This window comes from Crinia signifera, chromosome 3 (assembly GCF_055691185.1).
Source record: "Crinia signifera chromosome 3, ASM5569118v1, whole genome shotgun sequence".
NCBI lineage: Eukaryota > Metazoa > Chordata > Amphibia > Anura > Myobatrachidae > Crinia > Crinia signifera.
In genome coordinates this window covers 301,707,041-301,725,503 of record NC_139219.1, presented here as the reverse complement: position 1 = coordinate 301,725,503, position 18,463 = coordinate 301,707,041, and the positions used below count along the sequence as shown (strand labels likewise).

Below are 18,463 nucleotides of genomic sequence, written 5' to 3'. Positions count from 1 at the left end.
AACTAATGTTAATAGGAGGTTTACACTAGCAATGTTTGTTACATGGATGTTTTTCTGTGCGTTGCCAACAGATACTCAGGTGATGTATGCAGCGTTAGTGAAAAATATGACTGTATAAAAATACTATTTTATTTAAGCTTCCATAAACACAATATTATATTTAATAAAAAAATACATTGTACATTAAACCCACAAATAAATTAATAAACATAAAAATATATAAAATGACTGTGTCCCTTTGCCAATTTCTGCCAATATTATTTTCCAAGCAAAACTGATAATGTGGATTTCAATAGCCAGATTAATGGTGTTATTTCAGATGATCATATCCACAGAGTTCAAATGTTTCCAAATGATACTGTTTGAATAGCTGGAGATGGAGCAAGTCCAGATATAACCAGATGTTTCGAGGGTCAATTGGACCGTAATTCTGGCATACACATAGATAATATCTTCTGAGGAAACCGTCAGATTAGTAAGACGGAGAAACGCGTCAAGAGCTCTCCCTGCCCGTGGTGCCCTTGTCCCCTTGTCCTTGCCTGCCTGTGTGTCACTGCGCCAAAGGAACCCTCTCTAAAGTGACAGAGACTGCAAGCCGCACATACGCTACAAAGCGGAGCACGGCACAAGCTGCCAATCACCCTCTAACTGCCGCGACATCCATTCCCCTGCAGCGTCCGTCATCCGGCGGTCGGCTCCCTGGCACAGCGAGTAGGTCTCTATGCTGTGGTCAGGTTGAGGAACTATACGGCATATAAATCCAGGAAGGTAACTGTGAAAGTGCGTGTTTGCCTGTCTCTACACCAAAAGGCTAAAAGTGAGAATAATACAGGTGCCTCCGTATTTCAACCATAATACTGACTACTGATATCTATGTGTATGCCAGAATTACGGTCCAATTGACCCTCAAAACATCTGGTTATATCTGGACTTGCTCCATCTCCAGCTATTCAAACAGTATCATTTGGAAACATTTGAACTCTGTGGATATGATCATCTGAAATAACACCATTAATCTGGCTATTGAAATCCACATTATCAGTTTTCCTTGGAAAATAAATATTGGCAGAAATTGGCAAAGGGACACAGTCATTTTATATATTTTTATGTTAATTTATTTGTGGGTTTAATGTACAATGTATTTTTTTATTGAATATAATATCTGTGTTTAAGGAAGCTTAAATAAAATAGTATTTTTATACAGTCATATTTTTCAGTGTCTCTTGCGCTATATATATATATATATTTTTTTTTTTTATTCTATTTGTTTATTTGGTTTAACTTTATTAAGGATTACAGAGAGCCTTAATTGAGAGCAGCAAGTCACACTTCTTTGCAAACCAAACCAGTTGATTGCTTAATTCAAACTAGCTGTGCGCCCGATTATTTGGCCTCCTTTTCTACCCCCGTCAAGTTTATTCCTGGGACCGTGTGTCTAAACTTATCACAGGTGCCCCAGAGACTACTGGGGAGGGTGATTAGAGGACCAGAGTTTTGTTGTGATTATGCAGCGTTAGTGCTTGTCACCCTCTCACTCAAATTGTTGGGGAAAGCTGTCTGAGGGAGTACCACCTTTTACCTACACAGTGGATGATTGCATACGTGATTACAGTCACTAACATGAAACATCTAGGTCAGTGGTCAAACCTGTCCAAGATCTACCAACAGTTCATGTGTGTCAGGTAACCTATGGATCTATATTAGGAATGAATGCAACAGGTTTGAAAATGTGACTGTAATGGTGTGTGTACACGGTACAATCCAGCATGAGATTTTGACTAGATTGTATGCAGATCGCACAGGTTTTTTACCTTGCGCTCCCAATGCACGCTCTCAGGACATCACAAATCGAAACCCAGATAGTCAGGGCAGCAATGACTATATAGTGGAAATCTAATGCAGATGGCATGAAGTGTATGTAAATAGCACATGAGAGAGCAAAGATTGCATAGCAAGTCGAATAGCAAAGGAATCTCACCGTGTGTACACACCATTGGTAATGACTACAGCTGTGCACCAGCTAGGTGATCTGGGGAATGTGACAGTTAGTAATGACTACAGCTGTGCATTAGCTAGGTGATCTGGGGAATGTGACAGTTAGTAATGACTACAGCTGTACACCAGCTAGGTGATCTGGGGAATGTGACAGTAATGACTACAGCTGTGCACCGGCTAGGGGATCTGGGGAATGTGAAAGTTAGTAATGACTACAGCTGTGCATTAGCTAGGTGATCTGGGGAATGTGACAGTAATGACTACAGCTGTGCACCAGCTAGGTGATCTGGGGAATGTGACAGTTAGTAATGACTACAGCTGTGCACCAGCTAGGGGATCTGGGGAATGTGACAGTTAGTAATGACTACAGCTGTACACCAGCTAGGTGATCTGGGGAATGTGACAGTAATGACTACAGCTGTGCACCAGCTAGGTGACCTGGGGAATGTGACAGTAATGACTACAGCTGTGCACCAGTTAGGTGATCTGGGGAATGTGACAGTTAGTAATGACTACAGCTGTGCACCAGCTGTGTGATCTGGGGAATTTGACAGTTAGTAATGACTACAGCTGTACACCAGCTAGGTGATCTGGGGAATGTGACAGTTAGTAATGACTACAGCTGTGCATCGGCTAGGGGATCTGGGGAATGTGACAGTTATGACTACAGCTGTGCACTGGCTAGGTGACCTGGGGAATGTGACAGTAATGACTACAGCTGTGCACCAGCTAGGGGATCTGGGGAATGTGACAGTAATGACTATAGCTGTGCACCAGCTAGGGGATCTGGGGAATATGACAGTTAGTAATGACTACAGCTGTACACCAGCTAGGGGATCTGGGGAATGTGACAGTTAGTAATGACTATAGCTGTGCACCAGCTAGGGGATCTGGGGAATATGACAGTAATGACTACAGCTGTGCACCAGCTAGGTGATCTGGGGAATGTGACGGTAATGACTATAGCTGTGCACCAGCTAGGTGATCTGGGTAATGTGACAGTAATGACTACAGCTGTGCACCGGCTAGGGGATCTGGGGAATGTGACACTTAGTAATGACTACAGCTGTGCACCAGCTATGTGACCTGGGGAATGTAAAAAAGGAAAAAGGGGAGTATTAGCAGCACTAAAAATTAAAATAAAATTGGTTCTTACAAGTGAATCAATTTTAAAGGAATAGCAATTTAATGACACAATATAAATAAAAGGAAAAATTCAATCCGGATATAATAAAAAATAGGGGAAAACTAAAAATAGAAAAATAAAAATAAAATCCAGATCGAATTGTTCCTTTTATTTATATTGTGTCATTAAATTGTTATTCCTTTAAAATTAATTCACTGGTGAGAACCAATTTTATTTTAATTTTTAGCGCTCCTAATACTCCCCTTTTTCCTTTTTTGCTTTTTATTAATGAGCTGACTACTCCCTTCTTAGCAGCTGCTCTCATTTGCATTGAACAAACGGCTCAGAACCAGAGCTCCTAATCAACCCAGGTTGATCTTTTTCTCACCTGGGGAATGTGGCAGGAATGACTACAGCTGTGCACCAGCTAGGTGATCTGGGGAATGTGACGGTTAGTAATGACTACAGCTGTGCACCAGCTAGGTGATCTGGGGAATGTGACAGTTAGTAATGACTACAGCTGTGCACCAGCTAGGTGATCGGGGAAATGTGACAGTTAGTAATGACTAGAGCTGTGCACTAGCTAATTGATTTGGAAAATGTGGACAGTTTGTAGATCTCGAGGACCGGTTTGGCCGCCCCTGCTCTAGGCGTACTTTCAAATTGTTACTGGTCAGAGTTGGATTACTTAATATTTTAATAGAAGATTAATCAATGCATGTACAGAAAGAAAGCAAGAACCAACCAAACTGCCTGAAACATGGCAGCCAGGAGCTGATTGGCTGCACTTAATCTTTCTCCAAGCTTTGGTCATTTCCCTTTGTGTATGTCAGCCTCTCCTTGGCCTTTAGAACATGACATTTTGGGATCATCATTTAGTTTATTCAAAATGATCATTGCTACCTGGCTTAACTCATAGTCCCACATTCCTTTCAGTTAGTCTGGAGACCTATTTCACACTGAGGAGAAAAAAACAGGATGTTGCCAGGGGTGACCTGCACTCTGTCTCTGTGTTGGGTTCAAATGGCCTGGGTCTAGCTTATGTTCAAAAGCCTGGAAAAAAGTAGGGTCAAAACCCTGGCTTTGGTATAAAAGTAGTATTCCTAACCTCATGCCTGTGCCGGGCTGCGTACCCTTCATAGCTGACTCTGTATGGCCTGGTAAATTCCCAGATTTTTGGCTTTGTCTGTAAAGACCCATACCCACTGGGCGACTTAGCTGAAAGCGGCTCAGTTTTGTTGTTTGAGCCACCCAGTGTGTATGGCCTGGAGGTGAGCGCTGATGTGCGCCCCCGCATCATGCCGCCGCTCATTTGCTGGAATTACCAGCAGATGAGCAACTGGGTGGCTGGCTTTCCATAGCGTCCTACATTGGAAAATCGCTTAGTGTGGTATGCACTGAGCGATTTTCAGCCCACTTTTTTTTTTTTTTCCCCCCATCATTGTTGTCCATACACACTGGGCAAAATAGCTGTGTGCTGAGCGATCTGTCATGGCCAGTGTTCTCTGGTGAGAACACTGGCCCTGACATCCAGCTATTATAGATTTAGCCACTGTTCTGGATATGAATCGATGGGCGATGTATTTTATTAAGTAAGATAGCTCAGAAAATGGCCTGAAATAGCTACATGTGTAGGCATCATAAGTCTGTTAAATATAGGAATTTGTATAGACTCCCTAGACCACAGGTTCTCAAACTTGATCCTCAGGACCCCACACAGTGCATGTTTTGCAGGTCTCCTCACAGAATCAAGTGAAATCATTAGCTCCACCTGTGGATCTTTTAAAATGTGTCAGTCAGTAATGAGTGCACCTGTTGGGTGACCTGGAAAACGTGAGCTGTGTGGGGTCCTGAGGACCGAGTTTGCGAACCACTGCCCTAGACTGTCCAGCTGCAGGAACCTGCATAGATAGGTATACAGTTGTATTTAGGGGAGATATTAAAGATTAAGAGTATAGTTGGGATCCGTTGGGCTGTTTGACGCTGTAACATCAAAACTGTTTCTGAGATGTAATTCGGGGTTGCCTACCTGACCCCCCTCCTTCAGCGAGAAAATGCTCTGTTCCTGGACTTCCCTGGTAATGTATGATTGCCATCACCTGTGGGGAGCTAGGTAATTGATGAGAAAGGTGTTTCACCACAGGTGATGGCAATCATACATTACCAGGGAAGCCCAGGAACAGAGCATTGTCTCCCTCATGGAGAAGGTCAGGTAGGCAACCATGAGGTAATCTTTTCTAAACTGATTTAAACATACTGTAATCCTTATTTATGCTTTTTTTTTAATATTGTGTATGTATTTTTTTATTTTGAGATGCTTTTCTAGCAGACCTGGCCCAAAGCTGTCACGTCACAGGCTGTAAATGCTGTTACAATACAGGTATTAGAATACCATGTGCTACTTACAACAGGATGATGGCAAACAAATGGTCCTTGTAGTGGGAGGGAGGAGCGGACAGACGATCTCATTATCACTGTGATCCTGTCTGGCACGGTCCTGTTAATACCCTGAAGTGGGGAAATAGGTCAATGTGCTAAAGACTTCACCTGCCTTGTGTCTAGTTCTTAGTGGAAACATGTGCATCCTACACCAGTCTAAACACGTTCAAGGAGAATGACAGCAACTTGGGAATCGGACCCAACGACAGGAAAATCCTAGTGATTTCCTCCAGCCGCCTGTTTTAAGCAGCGACCTAATGTGCCACTTGTCTTGTGTTTTCCTTGTACATTTAACTGTAAACCATTGGGTCGATATATATATTTGAACACTGACACAATTTGTTATTTTTAGCAGTTTATCTAAACATATTTAAGTCCGTTATATAATGAATATATGGTTTTAAAGTGCAGACTATCTGCTTTAACGTGAGTGTATTTACAACCAAATTGAGGCAAGTGTTTAGGAATTACAGTTGCTTAATATATGGTCCCTTCTTTTCCAAGGGTCAAGAAGTCATTGGATATTTGACTCTTAATACTGTTCCATGGAGCTGTGTGGACTATGTTCATCTTTGTTTATTAACCACTTTAGTGGTATGCCCGGAAAGGTTTCGGGCTCAGCTGCCCTGCCGCAGTGGGCTGTCCCAGAAAAATTTCAGGGCATACCACCAGTAGGTAGTGGTGCGGCACCACTGGTGCGCTACCTGTAGCGGCACCCACCTGTCTCTTCCCACCTGACCTCCGCCTGGTCACTGATGCAGTGTGAATGCCGGCGGGTAGCACTGGTGTAAGACCGCAAGAGGGCAGGAACAGGGGGGGGGGGGGGGAGGGTTTGGGACTGGCTGCTAAAAGCAGAAAGATCCCTGAAAAACAGCTGAAGACAGCGTTGCTGTAGGCCTCTGGCAGTGCATAACATAGAAGGAAACTGCTTTTTGTGATGTCCAAGGGTTCCAGACTTCAGGCAATCACTGCCTACACTCAACCAAGTTTTACAAATTAACCTATTTATCATGATTATGTTAATTTGTCCAATTGCATTTTAACCACTGATGCCTTTTAAGTACCAATTTTTGTTACCAAATGTAGTTCCATCCTTCCTAGTGTAAAAGCATTTTTGTAGTCTGTTGAAAGGTCTTAAAAACAGGATGACTTACGACCGTGCAGACCACACGTCTGGTATTCCGATCCAGGCTAGGAGAGCCTTGGTCCATAATGACCATGTACTCTCCAGTGTGGGCTGCACAGCTTGGAATATGAGTGACTGCAGGGAATTGTCATACGGAAGCATGAAGATAACTTGGATTCGTGCTATGCTGACTTCTGATCGGTTTTGGCATAGCTGCCATCCTCGGCATGTTGTGAGACCAACGGATAGACTGCAATAAACGCATAACCGCTGACTTGTTGTTACAGCTGTATTGAATAATAAAGCTTCCACATTCAGCCTGGCATGGCGGCAGACCACCCTACTAACAGGATTATATAATGCAAACTTGTACAGTATATCCACATACACTTTGTAACATTTGAGTAGCTTTTTCCTGTGCCACCCAGATACATACTCCTGGTACCAGTCTGGACTATTTGAGCACCTGGCACCAGTCTGCACCTACCCCCCCCCCCATTACATCTCTGTCGTTATTGCAAATGTCAATAGTATGGCTGCATCCCTTTTTAAGATCTGACTTGTCACTGTGTGGCTTAGTTGCAGTTTGCTCATCTACATTGTGCACGTGTTGTGTTCTCCCTATGCAGGTGTGCAGCATAGCATGTGTAGAGGTGTGTTAGGCACAAAAGCGGAGGTGATCTAGTTAATGTATTTTCCGCAGCCATTATGAGGGAGGTATACCAGCCTCCAAAAAATATTCAAATAGACACCCAATTCGTGTGGCGCTTAAAAATACACGAACCTCAGTCTCAATTCAAAACATTTATTAAACAGATAAAAAGGACATAGTGTAGCTCCTGGGGATAATAAACCAATCACACATCATAAAAAAAAATCAATCAATGGTAATAAAAATGTTTGCCAATTAATAGATTGGACATTGCTTCTTATCACCGTTGACTTTTTTTTTATTTTTTATTATGTGATTGGTTTATTATCCCCAGAAGGGACACTGTGTACTTTTATTTGTTTATTAAATGTTTTAATTTGAGACTGAAGTTCGTGTATTTTTAATTGTCACATGAATTGTGTCTGTGTGTTGCATATCATAGCAGGCACCAGGCAGCAACTGTCAGACTCAAAGATGTATACAGTGTATATAAAATAAGTAAAAATGTCTGTTTTAGCAGTCAGCATGGCCTGTATGGCTACTGCATTATCACCCTCCACTTTATCATTTCACCAGGCTTAATACATCTGCCCGCCTGTGTGGTGAAAGGTTTCCTTTTTCTCCTTGCCTGCTCTCATGCTGGCCATCAGTGGCAGTGTTCACTGATGATTTGGGTACCTAGATAACGCAGTTTGAAGCTTAAAGCTGCTCTTTCAGTGCTATGTCCGCTTAATGACTTTCAAAACTATTTCTATGCAGTATTAAGTGGTTCTATTGTGTGCTAATGCAATTTTGAGACTTCTGGTCCCCGGTATCTAACAGTCCACGTTTTCCAAATCACATAGCTGGTGCACACATGTAGTCATTTCTGTCACATTCCCCAGATCACCTAGCTGTTGCACAGCTGTAGTCATTACTAAAGCTTTGTACCCACAGGGGCGATAGGGGCTGAAATCGCTGAAATTATGGTCGCAGGCGACCATATTGCCAGTGATGGGAGTGTGCCCCGGTGATAAATCGCCGAGTGCGCTCTCCCGTTTTCAGCCCCGTTCTAATCGCTGGTCGCAGGAGCTTGCTCCTACGACCAGCTGATTACCTCAGCGGCACTGCCGGCAGAGGTTCCCTTTCATCAGCGACCATCTCTGGTCGCTGATGAAAAGGAGAAACTGAGCAATATATTGCAAGCAATATATGACTGAGCAATATATCTCCCTGTGTGTACGGGGCTTTACTGTCACATTCCTCAGATCACCTAGCTGGTGCACAGCTGTAGTCATTACTAACTGTCACATTCCCCAGGTCACCTAGCTGGTGCACAGCTGTAGTCATTACTGTCACATTCCTCAGATCACCTAGCTGGTGCACAGCTGTAGTCATTACTAACTGTCACATTCCTCAGATCACCTAGCTGGTGCACAGCTGTAGTCATTACTAACTGTCACATTCCCCAGATCACCTAGCTGGTGCACAGCTGTAGTCATTACTAACTGTCACATTCCCCAGATCACCTAGCTGGTGCACAGCTGTAGTCATTACTAACTGTCACATTCCCCAGATCACCTAGCTGGTGCACAGCTGTAGTCATTACTAACTGTCACATTCCCCAGATCCCCTAGCTGGTGCACAGCTGTAGTCATTACTGTCACATTCCCCAGATTCCCTAGCTGGTGCACAGCTGTAGTCATTACTTACTGTCACTTTCCCCAGATCACCTAGCTGGTGCACAGCTGTAGTCATTACTAACTCTCACATTCCCCAGATCACCTAGCTAGTGCACAGCTGTAGTCATTACTAACTGTCACATTCCCCAGATTCCCTAGCTGGTGCACAGCTGTAGTCATTACTTACTGTCACTTTCCCCAATCACCTAGCTGGTGCACAGATGTAGTCATTACTAACTGTCACATACCCCAGATCCCCTAGCTGGTGCACAGCTGTAGTCATTACTAACGGTCACATTCCCCAGATCACCTAGCTGGTGCACAGCTGTAGTCATTACTAACTGTCACATTCCCCGGATCACGTAGCTTGTGCACAGCTGTAGTCATTACCAACTGCCACATTTTTTTTTGAATTCAGTAATTTTTATTGTGATTTTTAAGTAAACAAACAGAACACCCAGGACACAGTAAGCATGGGGTGTAATAGACACAGACAAATTCCTCATATACTGAGATAAAGAAACAGGGTACGTATAAAACATATGATACACAAAGTGTCAATAGTAATAAAAAATTAGTGTTTGAACATCACAGTAGATCAAGAGTATTATGTGTGGAAGAAATAAAATGAAGTCGTTTCATCACAGGATATAGAAGTTCCCATTGCCCAAAGGCGCCATTTGGGTTCCGGGAATATCAGTTGTATACATATGCGTCCACAGTTAATTACCACACTAGAGTGTAGGCAAATATCAACGTTTGTGACTAACGTAGTTTGGCTTGGCAATATAATACCCATTAAAGAGAATCTGTATACTATATGTGACATTACATATTTAAGTGTCTGGTCTAACAGGAGTAATAGAAAATTAACAAAACCCATCCAAAAACCCAAAGCAACCCACCCCTATAGCCCCCCACCCTGTACAACCCATCCCCAACTAGGCGTACCTGGATCCCTGAAAACAACCCCCCACTAACTACACTAAAGCAAAAACCCAAAACAAACCTCCCCATAACCCCCCACCCTGTATGACCTACCCCCAACCTAGGTATACCTGGATCCCGTTAACATACCCCCTACCCTCCTAACCATACTACTAAAATATTCCCCCCCACCCATCTACTTAAAGAATAAAAAGGATATTGACCGAATGACTAGCAGGGGCAAAGAAAATAGGATACTTTTTTGAATATAGAGGCAGCTTAAGTAAACTAAACTAAGCATACACACCCCCCCTGCCCCCCGTAGAGAAAGAAATAGAAATGTAATCAAGTATAAGCTTACTTCCCTAAATAACCTGAGGAGGATATCAACTGGCGAATAACAAAAATAACGAAATATGAATTAAACAGCAAGAGATATCTCAGGTTATAGTGTGGTGTGTATTATCAATCCGGCCATTTTTCAAAACCAGGGGAAGAGAGGTCCATAGGGTCCGGGTCTTTGTCAGCAGCAACTGGAAAAGTAGGACAAGTTCCACAGAAGGAGTACAAACAGTTCCATGGTGTTGGATACATTTTAGGAGAGTGGGACGATCCCAGGCAGGCATCCCCAGGGCCCGGGTCTTCGTCAGTGGCAGGTGGAAGAGTAGGATAAGTTCCACAATAATAATACAGGCACTTCCAAGATGATGTCAGGTACTTTATAGGAGAGTGGGACGGTCCCGGGCGGGCATCAACGGATATAGAGCAGTGAAGCAGAGCTGTAGGCAAATTTTCAATTATTGAGCCAGGATCTTGTGGTTGCATATCACGGATATCTGGATAAGAAGTAGTCAAATAAGATGCGATGTCACAACGCGTGGATACAGTGGCTTCTGGCGCTTCAGCAGGTGCGGCATTATTGTAGGGGATAGAGACCGTGGCCTGCTGCAAAGTATTGAGTTTGTTGATAAGCCTATCTGTAGAAGAGGCAATAGCTTGCAGGATCCGACACAGCGCCATCTCCATTTCGACCAAGTAGTTAGTTGGAGGACAAAAAGTCTGTACCAAGGTCTCAAACAGGGCAGCACACACCACACAGTAGGCAGCAGAAGTGTAATCTGCAATAGAGTCGACCCTTAGCTGTAAAAAGGTGACGGCTAGCACGACGTCAGGGTTATAAAGGGCGACTTAAGGGAAAGTCAGTGTCACTGATAACACATTAGCATAATGCAGTCCAGAAGGTGTGAGACTTACAGGTTTCAGCAGGTATAGGTGAGAGGTATCCGCCAAGCCCAGCGCAGGATCAGATCTATATATGAGCTGCAGCTCTGGGGACAGACAGGCAAGATGGTGCCAGCCTCTCCGTGCGGCTGAGCGGCGTGCCTCAAAGGAGACAGCTCCCACTCTCTCCCGCTTATCCTCCGGAGAGTCACCGGCAACCCCCACCCGCCTTTTCACCCAGTCAACGGCAGCAACGCAGTCGGGCACCGGAGCAGCGCACCACGTCTAGTCGGAACTGCCGGAGGGTCCAAGATGGCGCCGGCGCCTGGAGTAGATGCGCGAAGCTCAGCAGGCCCCAGCGTTTGGAGACTTCACAAGCCGCCAAGGAGCGCTGCGGGGAGCACAGGTGACAAAGAAGCGTCTATGGAGGCAGTTGGGGCATGCATACACCGTCCGCAGGTCCCGGGGCAGGATATTTATGTAGGATGTTCACGGAGCTCACGTTCCCCGCACCCGCTCTCAGTGCCGGCCAGGCCACGCCCCCACCAACTGCCACATTTACCAGACCACCTAGCTTGGTGCACAGCTGTAGTCATTACCAACTGCCACATTTACCAGACCACCTAGCTGGTGCACAGCTGTAGTCATTACCAACTGCCACATTTACCAGACCACCTAGCTGGTGCACAGCTATACTCATTACTAACTTTCACATTTTCAAACATGCTGCATTCATCCCTGCTATAGATCCACAGGTTGCCTGAAAAACATGAACTTTTGGTAAATGTTAAAGACTGGTTTGACCGATTCTAGTACATTACTTAGGATGTTTTACTCTGCAATTCAAAGGCACAAAATGGAAATAGAGACTTTCTAGTGAAGCTTTTCTAAAATGGCTGCCACCTCTGTGCACTAGTGACATGTGTGTGGCTCTCTGGCCTGCTCATTGAGAGCAAGAGGTATTTACTGTAAGCACCAGTCATCCTCTGATAAAGAGCAGAGGTCATTAACATTTGGATGATGTTCCCTCCCTTTCCTTGTGTGTAAAGCTTCCCATGTCATCCCTTATATACCCGGCCTGGAGCTGTGTTCTGCTCTTCCTCCTTGCCAGGATTATTCTAGTTTGTGTATGTTTAGCCCCTGCTATTGTGTAGGTAGGATGCACCTCAAGCTCTGCTGGTCTGTACCGGTACAGGGCGTAGAGTGAGGTCTGTTTATTAAATTGTGGCATGTGTTTACTGAGGCAGATGTAAATATACTGTAGTATTTGTGTCTACATAGTTTCTCTTTTTATGGGGGGCAGGCATGGCTAGTTGGTTTTTGAAAATGTTCTTTTGCACTTAAATTGAACCTTTTATTGCAATTAAAAGAGCTTTTGTTGTTGACTTTGTCACTTTTTGTGAGCAAAGACAACTGGTCGATCACCTTGCTGTATAACCAACAGAATGTTTGGAAGCTACTGAGCATGAGCTCCAGGCACCAAAAACTTCAGAGGTCACCGTGCCAGGACTCTTACCCACAGATAGAGATGAGCAGTTCAGTCTTCATAGAAAACCCGCTCATGCTTAGGAGTATTGAGTCCTGGTTTGGCTCTCTGCAAGGCTCAGGTCTGAAAAGGAGGCAAAACGCTGAGACCACAGCAACTGATGTATCACATGTACAAGGAGCAGTAATGTGAGGCGTAACATATACAAGGACCTCTCTACTGGTTGTGTGTGTGTCATAACATGGATAAGGAGCACTGCTATGAGGTGTAACATGTGTAAGGAGTTTTACTGTGTAGTAAAAAAAGTTGAATGTGTAGTACTACTTTGTGGCATCACATGTATAAGGGAGTACTGTTGTGTGGTGCAAATGTATAAGACATTGGTTCAAACTGTGTGCCGTGGCACCCTGGGGTGCCTCAGGACACTTGCAGGGGTGCCTTGGGTTGGTGGCCCAGAACCAACTTAAATTATTTATGAACAATGTAACAGACAAAACCAGTTCTTGTGGCTTCCAACCATAACATTTGTGGACAAATGACGCAAATCCCCCACATAAGTGACCCCAAGGATGATGTAAAACACCCTTTTAATTTAATATTTTTTTCTGAATTTTTAAATAAGACACAGCTTTCTCCAGGTGCCATGGCTTCACGCTATGCCACTGCTGATACCAAAGCAACAGGCAATTCGTAACCTTTGATGGGGATCTTAATAGATGATGTTTCTGTATATGGTATAAAATACACTTGGATTATTAGTCCTTACTGGCATCACCTTTGGTCCCAGCGGGGGGGGGGGGGGGGGGGGACAGTAAGAAAAATCGACACAATGATTCAACTAAGAGAAACAACTTTATATGCCAATATATCGTCATTGCCCTGTTGGTGTTGTATACCAGTGCGGTGTGTATTCTCAGCCACAGCATTGAATACTTTGAGCACATAAATTTTATATGGAGGAGATTTATCAAATTTTGGAGAAAGCTAAAGTACCAACCAAGCGGTTTCTGAAATTTTTCATGCACAGCCTGTAACATGGCAGGTGATTGGCTTGTACTTATCTCCCTCCCTAAAGCTTAGCATAACTTCCCCCTTCTCTCTCTCCAAGATTTGATAAATCTCCCCCCCCCCACATATGTCCTGTGTCTTGGCGCACAAACATGGCTGTGTTTTGGTTTCAGGCTCTGGGCCCTGCGCCAAAGTGGTGTTCCTTCTTGGACAATCTGACCGAGGAGTTGGAGGAAAACCCAGAGAGCACGGTGTACGATGATTACAAGTTTGTCACGAAGAAAGATCTGGATGACCTTGGTGAGTGATCTCTGCTGTGAGGTAATGGCAAATGGAAAACACGCAGCCCACTTCTGCAGAGTGCTTCCATCTGCGATTATATAATCCCGTGCATTTCCTCCCCCGTAGCTCCTTGGGAAAGTACATCTATATTTTCTTAGTGCAGAGCTGCTGTTTCACTGGGGCTAAGGAGATCTCAGGCCTTAGTGCCAGGGTAGGCCCATTTTCCTAAATCTATTAGTTGTCCCAGGCTGATCATAAAACATTGTAAGAACATTTGCAGGGTCACTGTGTCCCAAACACTTCAGTGAAATAAAATTATTTCATAGAAAACGGGTTAAAAGATAAAGGGACAGATGCACTTAGCTTCAAAAGTGATAACCCACCAGCCAATCAGCTCCTACCTGCCATGTCACAGACTGTGTTTGAAAAATGTCAGGCAGGAGCTGATTGGCTGGCTGTTTATCACTCTCCATTTGATCACTTTTCAAGCTTAGTGCATCTGGCCCAAAGTTCTAATAAAATCTAAAACTATATTGCACCATGTTAGGCGCTGGTAAAAATGCAAAAAAAAAAACACATCCGCTATCAACAGACATGTATGGCATATTGATTAGAATCTGTTTCTATAATGAGACCTAGGACCTTATTCTGGTTCACACGCAAATGCAAATTCCTTCTCAAAAGGACAAAACCATGTGCACTACAGGGGGGCAGATGTAACGTGCAGAGAGAATTAGATTTGGGTGAGTTATTTTGTTTCTGTGCAGGGAAAATACAGACTGCTTTATTTTTACACTGCAATATAGATCTCACTTTAAAACCCCACCCAAATCTAACTCGCTCTTGAAGCTTCGTGCATCTGGCTGTTAGCGCAATGAGCTGTACAGTGAATGAGAGACCCTGCATTATGTAATCCACCACCGTTCTCATCCTCACGTCTTGTGTTTCTCTTGTTCCTCGCTGTACAGGACTGTCCCATCTGGTTGGATCTCCCATGCTGCGGGCTTACATGCACGGCTATTTTATTGATATACGATTGTATCACAAGGTAATGGAAATGTTTATAGTCCAGTATGTGCACGCGTGACTCGGAGAAAGGACTTATATTATGGGATGCATACGCATTGTTTTATATATTTTGCCTTCTCAGGTGAAAGCAATGGTCAACCCATTTGCCTATGAAGAATACAAAAGGGAGAAGATCAGGCAGAAGATTGAAGAGACCCGGGCTCAGCGTGTTCAGATTAGGGTAAGTGCGCGGGCCGCTGTTACACCTCTACCTGCAAAATACAGCTACTTCACTGTGGTATGACGGACTGTAATATGAAGCCAGAGTAGTGGTTTATAACGTTCAGCTGATCACTCTCTAAGCTTTATCACTAACATTGCTCCCAAGAAGCCCAGTGCTCCATTTCACATCTGGAATCTTTGGGTGACCTACTGGCTCCAAGCTCAGTGGCTGAGGCTTGTGCTATTGACCAAATCAAGGGGTTGGGTAAGAAATGTTAACATGCGAATGTCGACATTCATCTTATAGCCAGTAATGATATGTCAACATGTTCGAATGTCAACATTTTATACTGGCGACCCAGTGGTTAGTAACGTTTTCTTGGTGGCATCCGTGCTTCCAGCAGCATCTTCTGGGTCCCAGTGGACATCTGATTGGTCACTTCATGGTGAAACCTCAGATTCTCTGGCGTTCTGGTAACTTCTTGACCGCTGCCATTAACTCCCTGCACCTAATCGCCCCACCTGCAGCCTAACCCTTATGTAGACATTTCAACAATGTCGACATTGTGTTGACATTTTTGGCTTTTGACTGTCGTTTTTCTATTTTTTTTTTTAACTACTTTCCACCCCAAGTACCTCCCTAGTAAATTATATGGGCAGAGAAAATGTCTGAAAAGCTCTATATACAGCATTGTGCCCTATGTTGTATCTGAGGTATATAGAGAAAGCGTATAAGTTGACTAGTACTTGTCGACATGCATTGGATAGATCACTGAAGGATGACAGGCCTTAGGTTGACACCTGACATTTTTTTTTTTGAGACGTGACATGCGACAGGCAGTATTGCATGGCCTAACATCCACTACGGCGTGGTGGGAGAATAAAATAGTGTGCCAACAGGGGAAATAGCTGCGGCTCCCTATTCAATGCTGTCTTTAGCGACAGCATTAAAACGGGATCATGGCAGAACGAAGCCGACTTTAGAAGCTGTCAGGCCCGTTCTGCCGATAACGGCCATGGATTGACGCAATCACGGCCGCAGATCGACAATCCACGGCCGGTTTCGCAACCCTTTTGCGCCGATCGGCAGGCGGGACATTGAATCCCATCTGTCGTTCAGCTGTTGGGCTGACCACAAACAGGCCAAGATCACAGCTGTCAGCAGGGATTGACAGCCGTGATCCTATATTGAATACCCTTCTTAGATGGTGTCCATGTCGACTGTGTTGACATTCGGGACAAAAAAAACTTACAGACCGCATATTGACCTTCCCATTGTCAACCTAATGCTTGTGTCGACCTTTTGAACTTAGCCATGTCAACATATTTCAGGTATCGACCTAGGGCCCGTTGACCTTCAATGGTCAACTCAATGCATGTCGCCCTAAATATGAATTCCCCAATCCATGTCAAGGCAATGACCCAGTCCCTTGCTCTGTGTGGTAGAGACTCTTCCTACAGGTGTGAGAAGACAATGGGGAGATATGACTGTGCACAGTAATATCTTTAGGCTACAGTGTTATGTTTCTGCGATCTGTTTGATATTCCGTGAGAACAGGACTCCCGTCATGGTTTAATTTTGCTGATAAACCACAGCCAAAAATAATAATACACCGTGTTCTACTTCTACATTTTTTTTTTCCTTTAAGAAACTGCCAAAGGTGAACAAAGAGCTTGCGTTCAAACTGTTAGAGGAAGAGGAGGAGGAGCGGCCGATGCAAAAGAGAAAGCAGAAGGTGAGTGGCAGTCTGGAGTATATAATAGTCATGTGTGGTTGTGCTAGTGTAGCGGGCGTGTTAGGTAGTATACTGCTGAAAACTGGAGAGAGGCGAAAAAACTATTCTAGTTTCTTTTGTTAGTAATAAGCCGGACATCTTCAACTTATCTAGTTGTGGTGGCATTGTGGTAGACTTATCAAAGACGATTACTGATCCGTTACTGGGCATATACTGTTCGTTATTACAATGGCTCCACCGAGTCCTTCTAGAAGGGCCCTTTTTCAAAGCATGCGTCCAATCTAAATTTGTAAATCACATAAGTCTGGGGTCCGGACAGCCAAGAACGTAAATCCTTCCTTTTGAATCTGGTTGCTGATTTATTTGACTGACGCTACAATCTGCCTTGTTTCTCCCCCTTCTCTACAGAAAATGCCGAACATTCTCAGCGACGACCGATTCAAAGTCATGTTTGAGAATCCGGACTTCCAGGTGGACGAGAAGAGCGAGGAGTTCAGGCTGCTGAACCCGCTCGTGTCGAAAATCACCCAGAAGCGGAGAAAGAAGCTGAAGAACATGGAGATGATGCAGACCAAGGAGGTACAGAACCGAGTACAGGGTCCTCTGTCCCTTCAGTCACGCTCAGCAAAAGTATCATGCTGGCTTGGCATGTGTTGCATTTGTAAAAATATAAAACCAAAGGGATGGTTACCTTCATTGCAACATATATCTGATCGATCAGGGTGTCGGATGGTTCAATGGTCCAACGTCGTACTGTCCTTGAAGGCTGAGCAGCTGTTGGGCTTTTGAATTGTAAACTTAGCAGTAATTTATATGTGAATTCAAGGTGGCAGTTGATCAACTCCTGCTTATAACCAATCGCATGTAAGAGGAGACAGGAGGCGGGACCAATAGTGGGACACGGAAACCTGGCTGCCTGCCGTAGGCTTGGCCATGATGTGTATGCTGAAATGTCACCCCAAGAACATGTTTTTGCTTTGTAGCTATAAAATTTAATATTTTCAGCCTACAGTTCAAATAACGTTTATTTTATGAGCACTGTCCGATTGTTGCTGCTCATTATCGTATGATGCATGTGCAAACTGTCATCTAAGACCTTGCTACAAATCTGTTACACAGGTGTCCCTTCCTTTTGTTTCATGGTGCGATAGGGATTAAATGTATCTGTCCTGTTTGGAACCGAAGAGCGTTTATAAATAGACTTTAAAATCTGCTTGTTTGTCATTTATTTCTAATTCTGTCCCCAGGAGGAAGAGGAAGAGCCAGAAGGAAGACCTAGTGATGCAGAGAGCTCCGAAACGTCCGATGATGAAAAGGAATGGGTCGAGGAGGTCAGGAAGCAGCGCAAGCTCTTACGCCAAGAGGAAAGAACCAGGTGGCAGGAAAGGGAGAGGGAGGACCAGCAAACGGCTCTCAAGCCACAGTTCTATGAGATAAAAGCGGGCGAGGAGTTCCGCAGCTTCCAGGATGCAGCCAAGAAGCAAAAGTTGATGAGGTAGGTGTGAGGATGTGACAAGTGGTTGGTTGTATAATCCCATTGAGCTTGCTGTCCTCTGCAACACGTGCTGACCTGT

The 18,463-nt window shown here is 44.2% G+C and overlaps 1 protein-coding gene across 1 annotated transcript in view; it reads left to right on the top strand.

The window, feature by feature from the left end:
- Positions 1–18,463, top strand: part of NOL10 (nucleolar protein 10) — a 75,978-nt gene that overhangs the window by 26,385 nt on the left and 31,130 nt on the right. The window contains exons 14-19 of the mRNA XM_083178548.1: positions 13,815–13,941; positions 14,892–14,971; positions 15,074–15,172; positions 16,803–16,889; positions 17,298–17,468; positions 18,137–18,384. Coding sequence (XP_083034674.1) covers positions 13,815–13,941; positions 14,892–14,971; positions 15,074–15,172; positions 16,803–16,889; positions 17,298–17,468; positions 18,137–18,384 — 812 coding nt within the window. The remainder of the gene's footprint in view (positions 1–13,814; positions 13,942–14,891; positions 14,972–15,073; positions 15,173–16,802; positions 16,890–17,297; positions 17,469–18,136; positions 18,385–18,463) is intronic.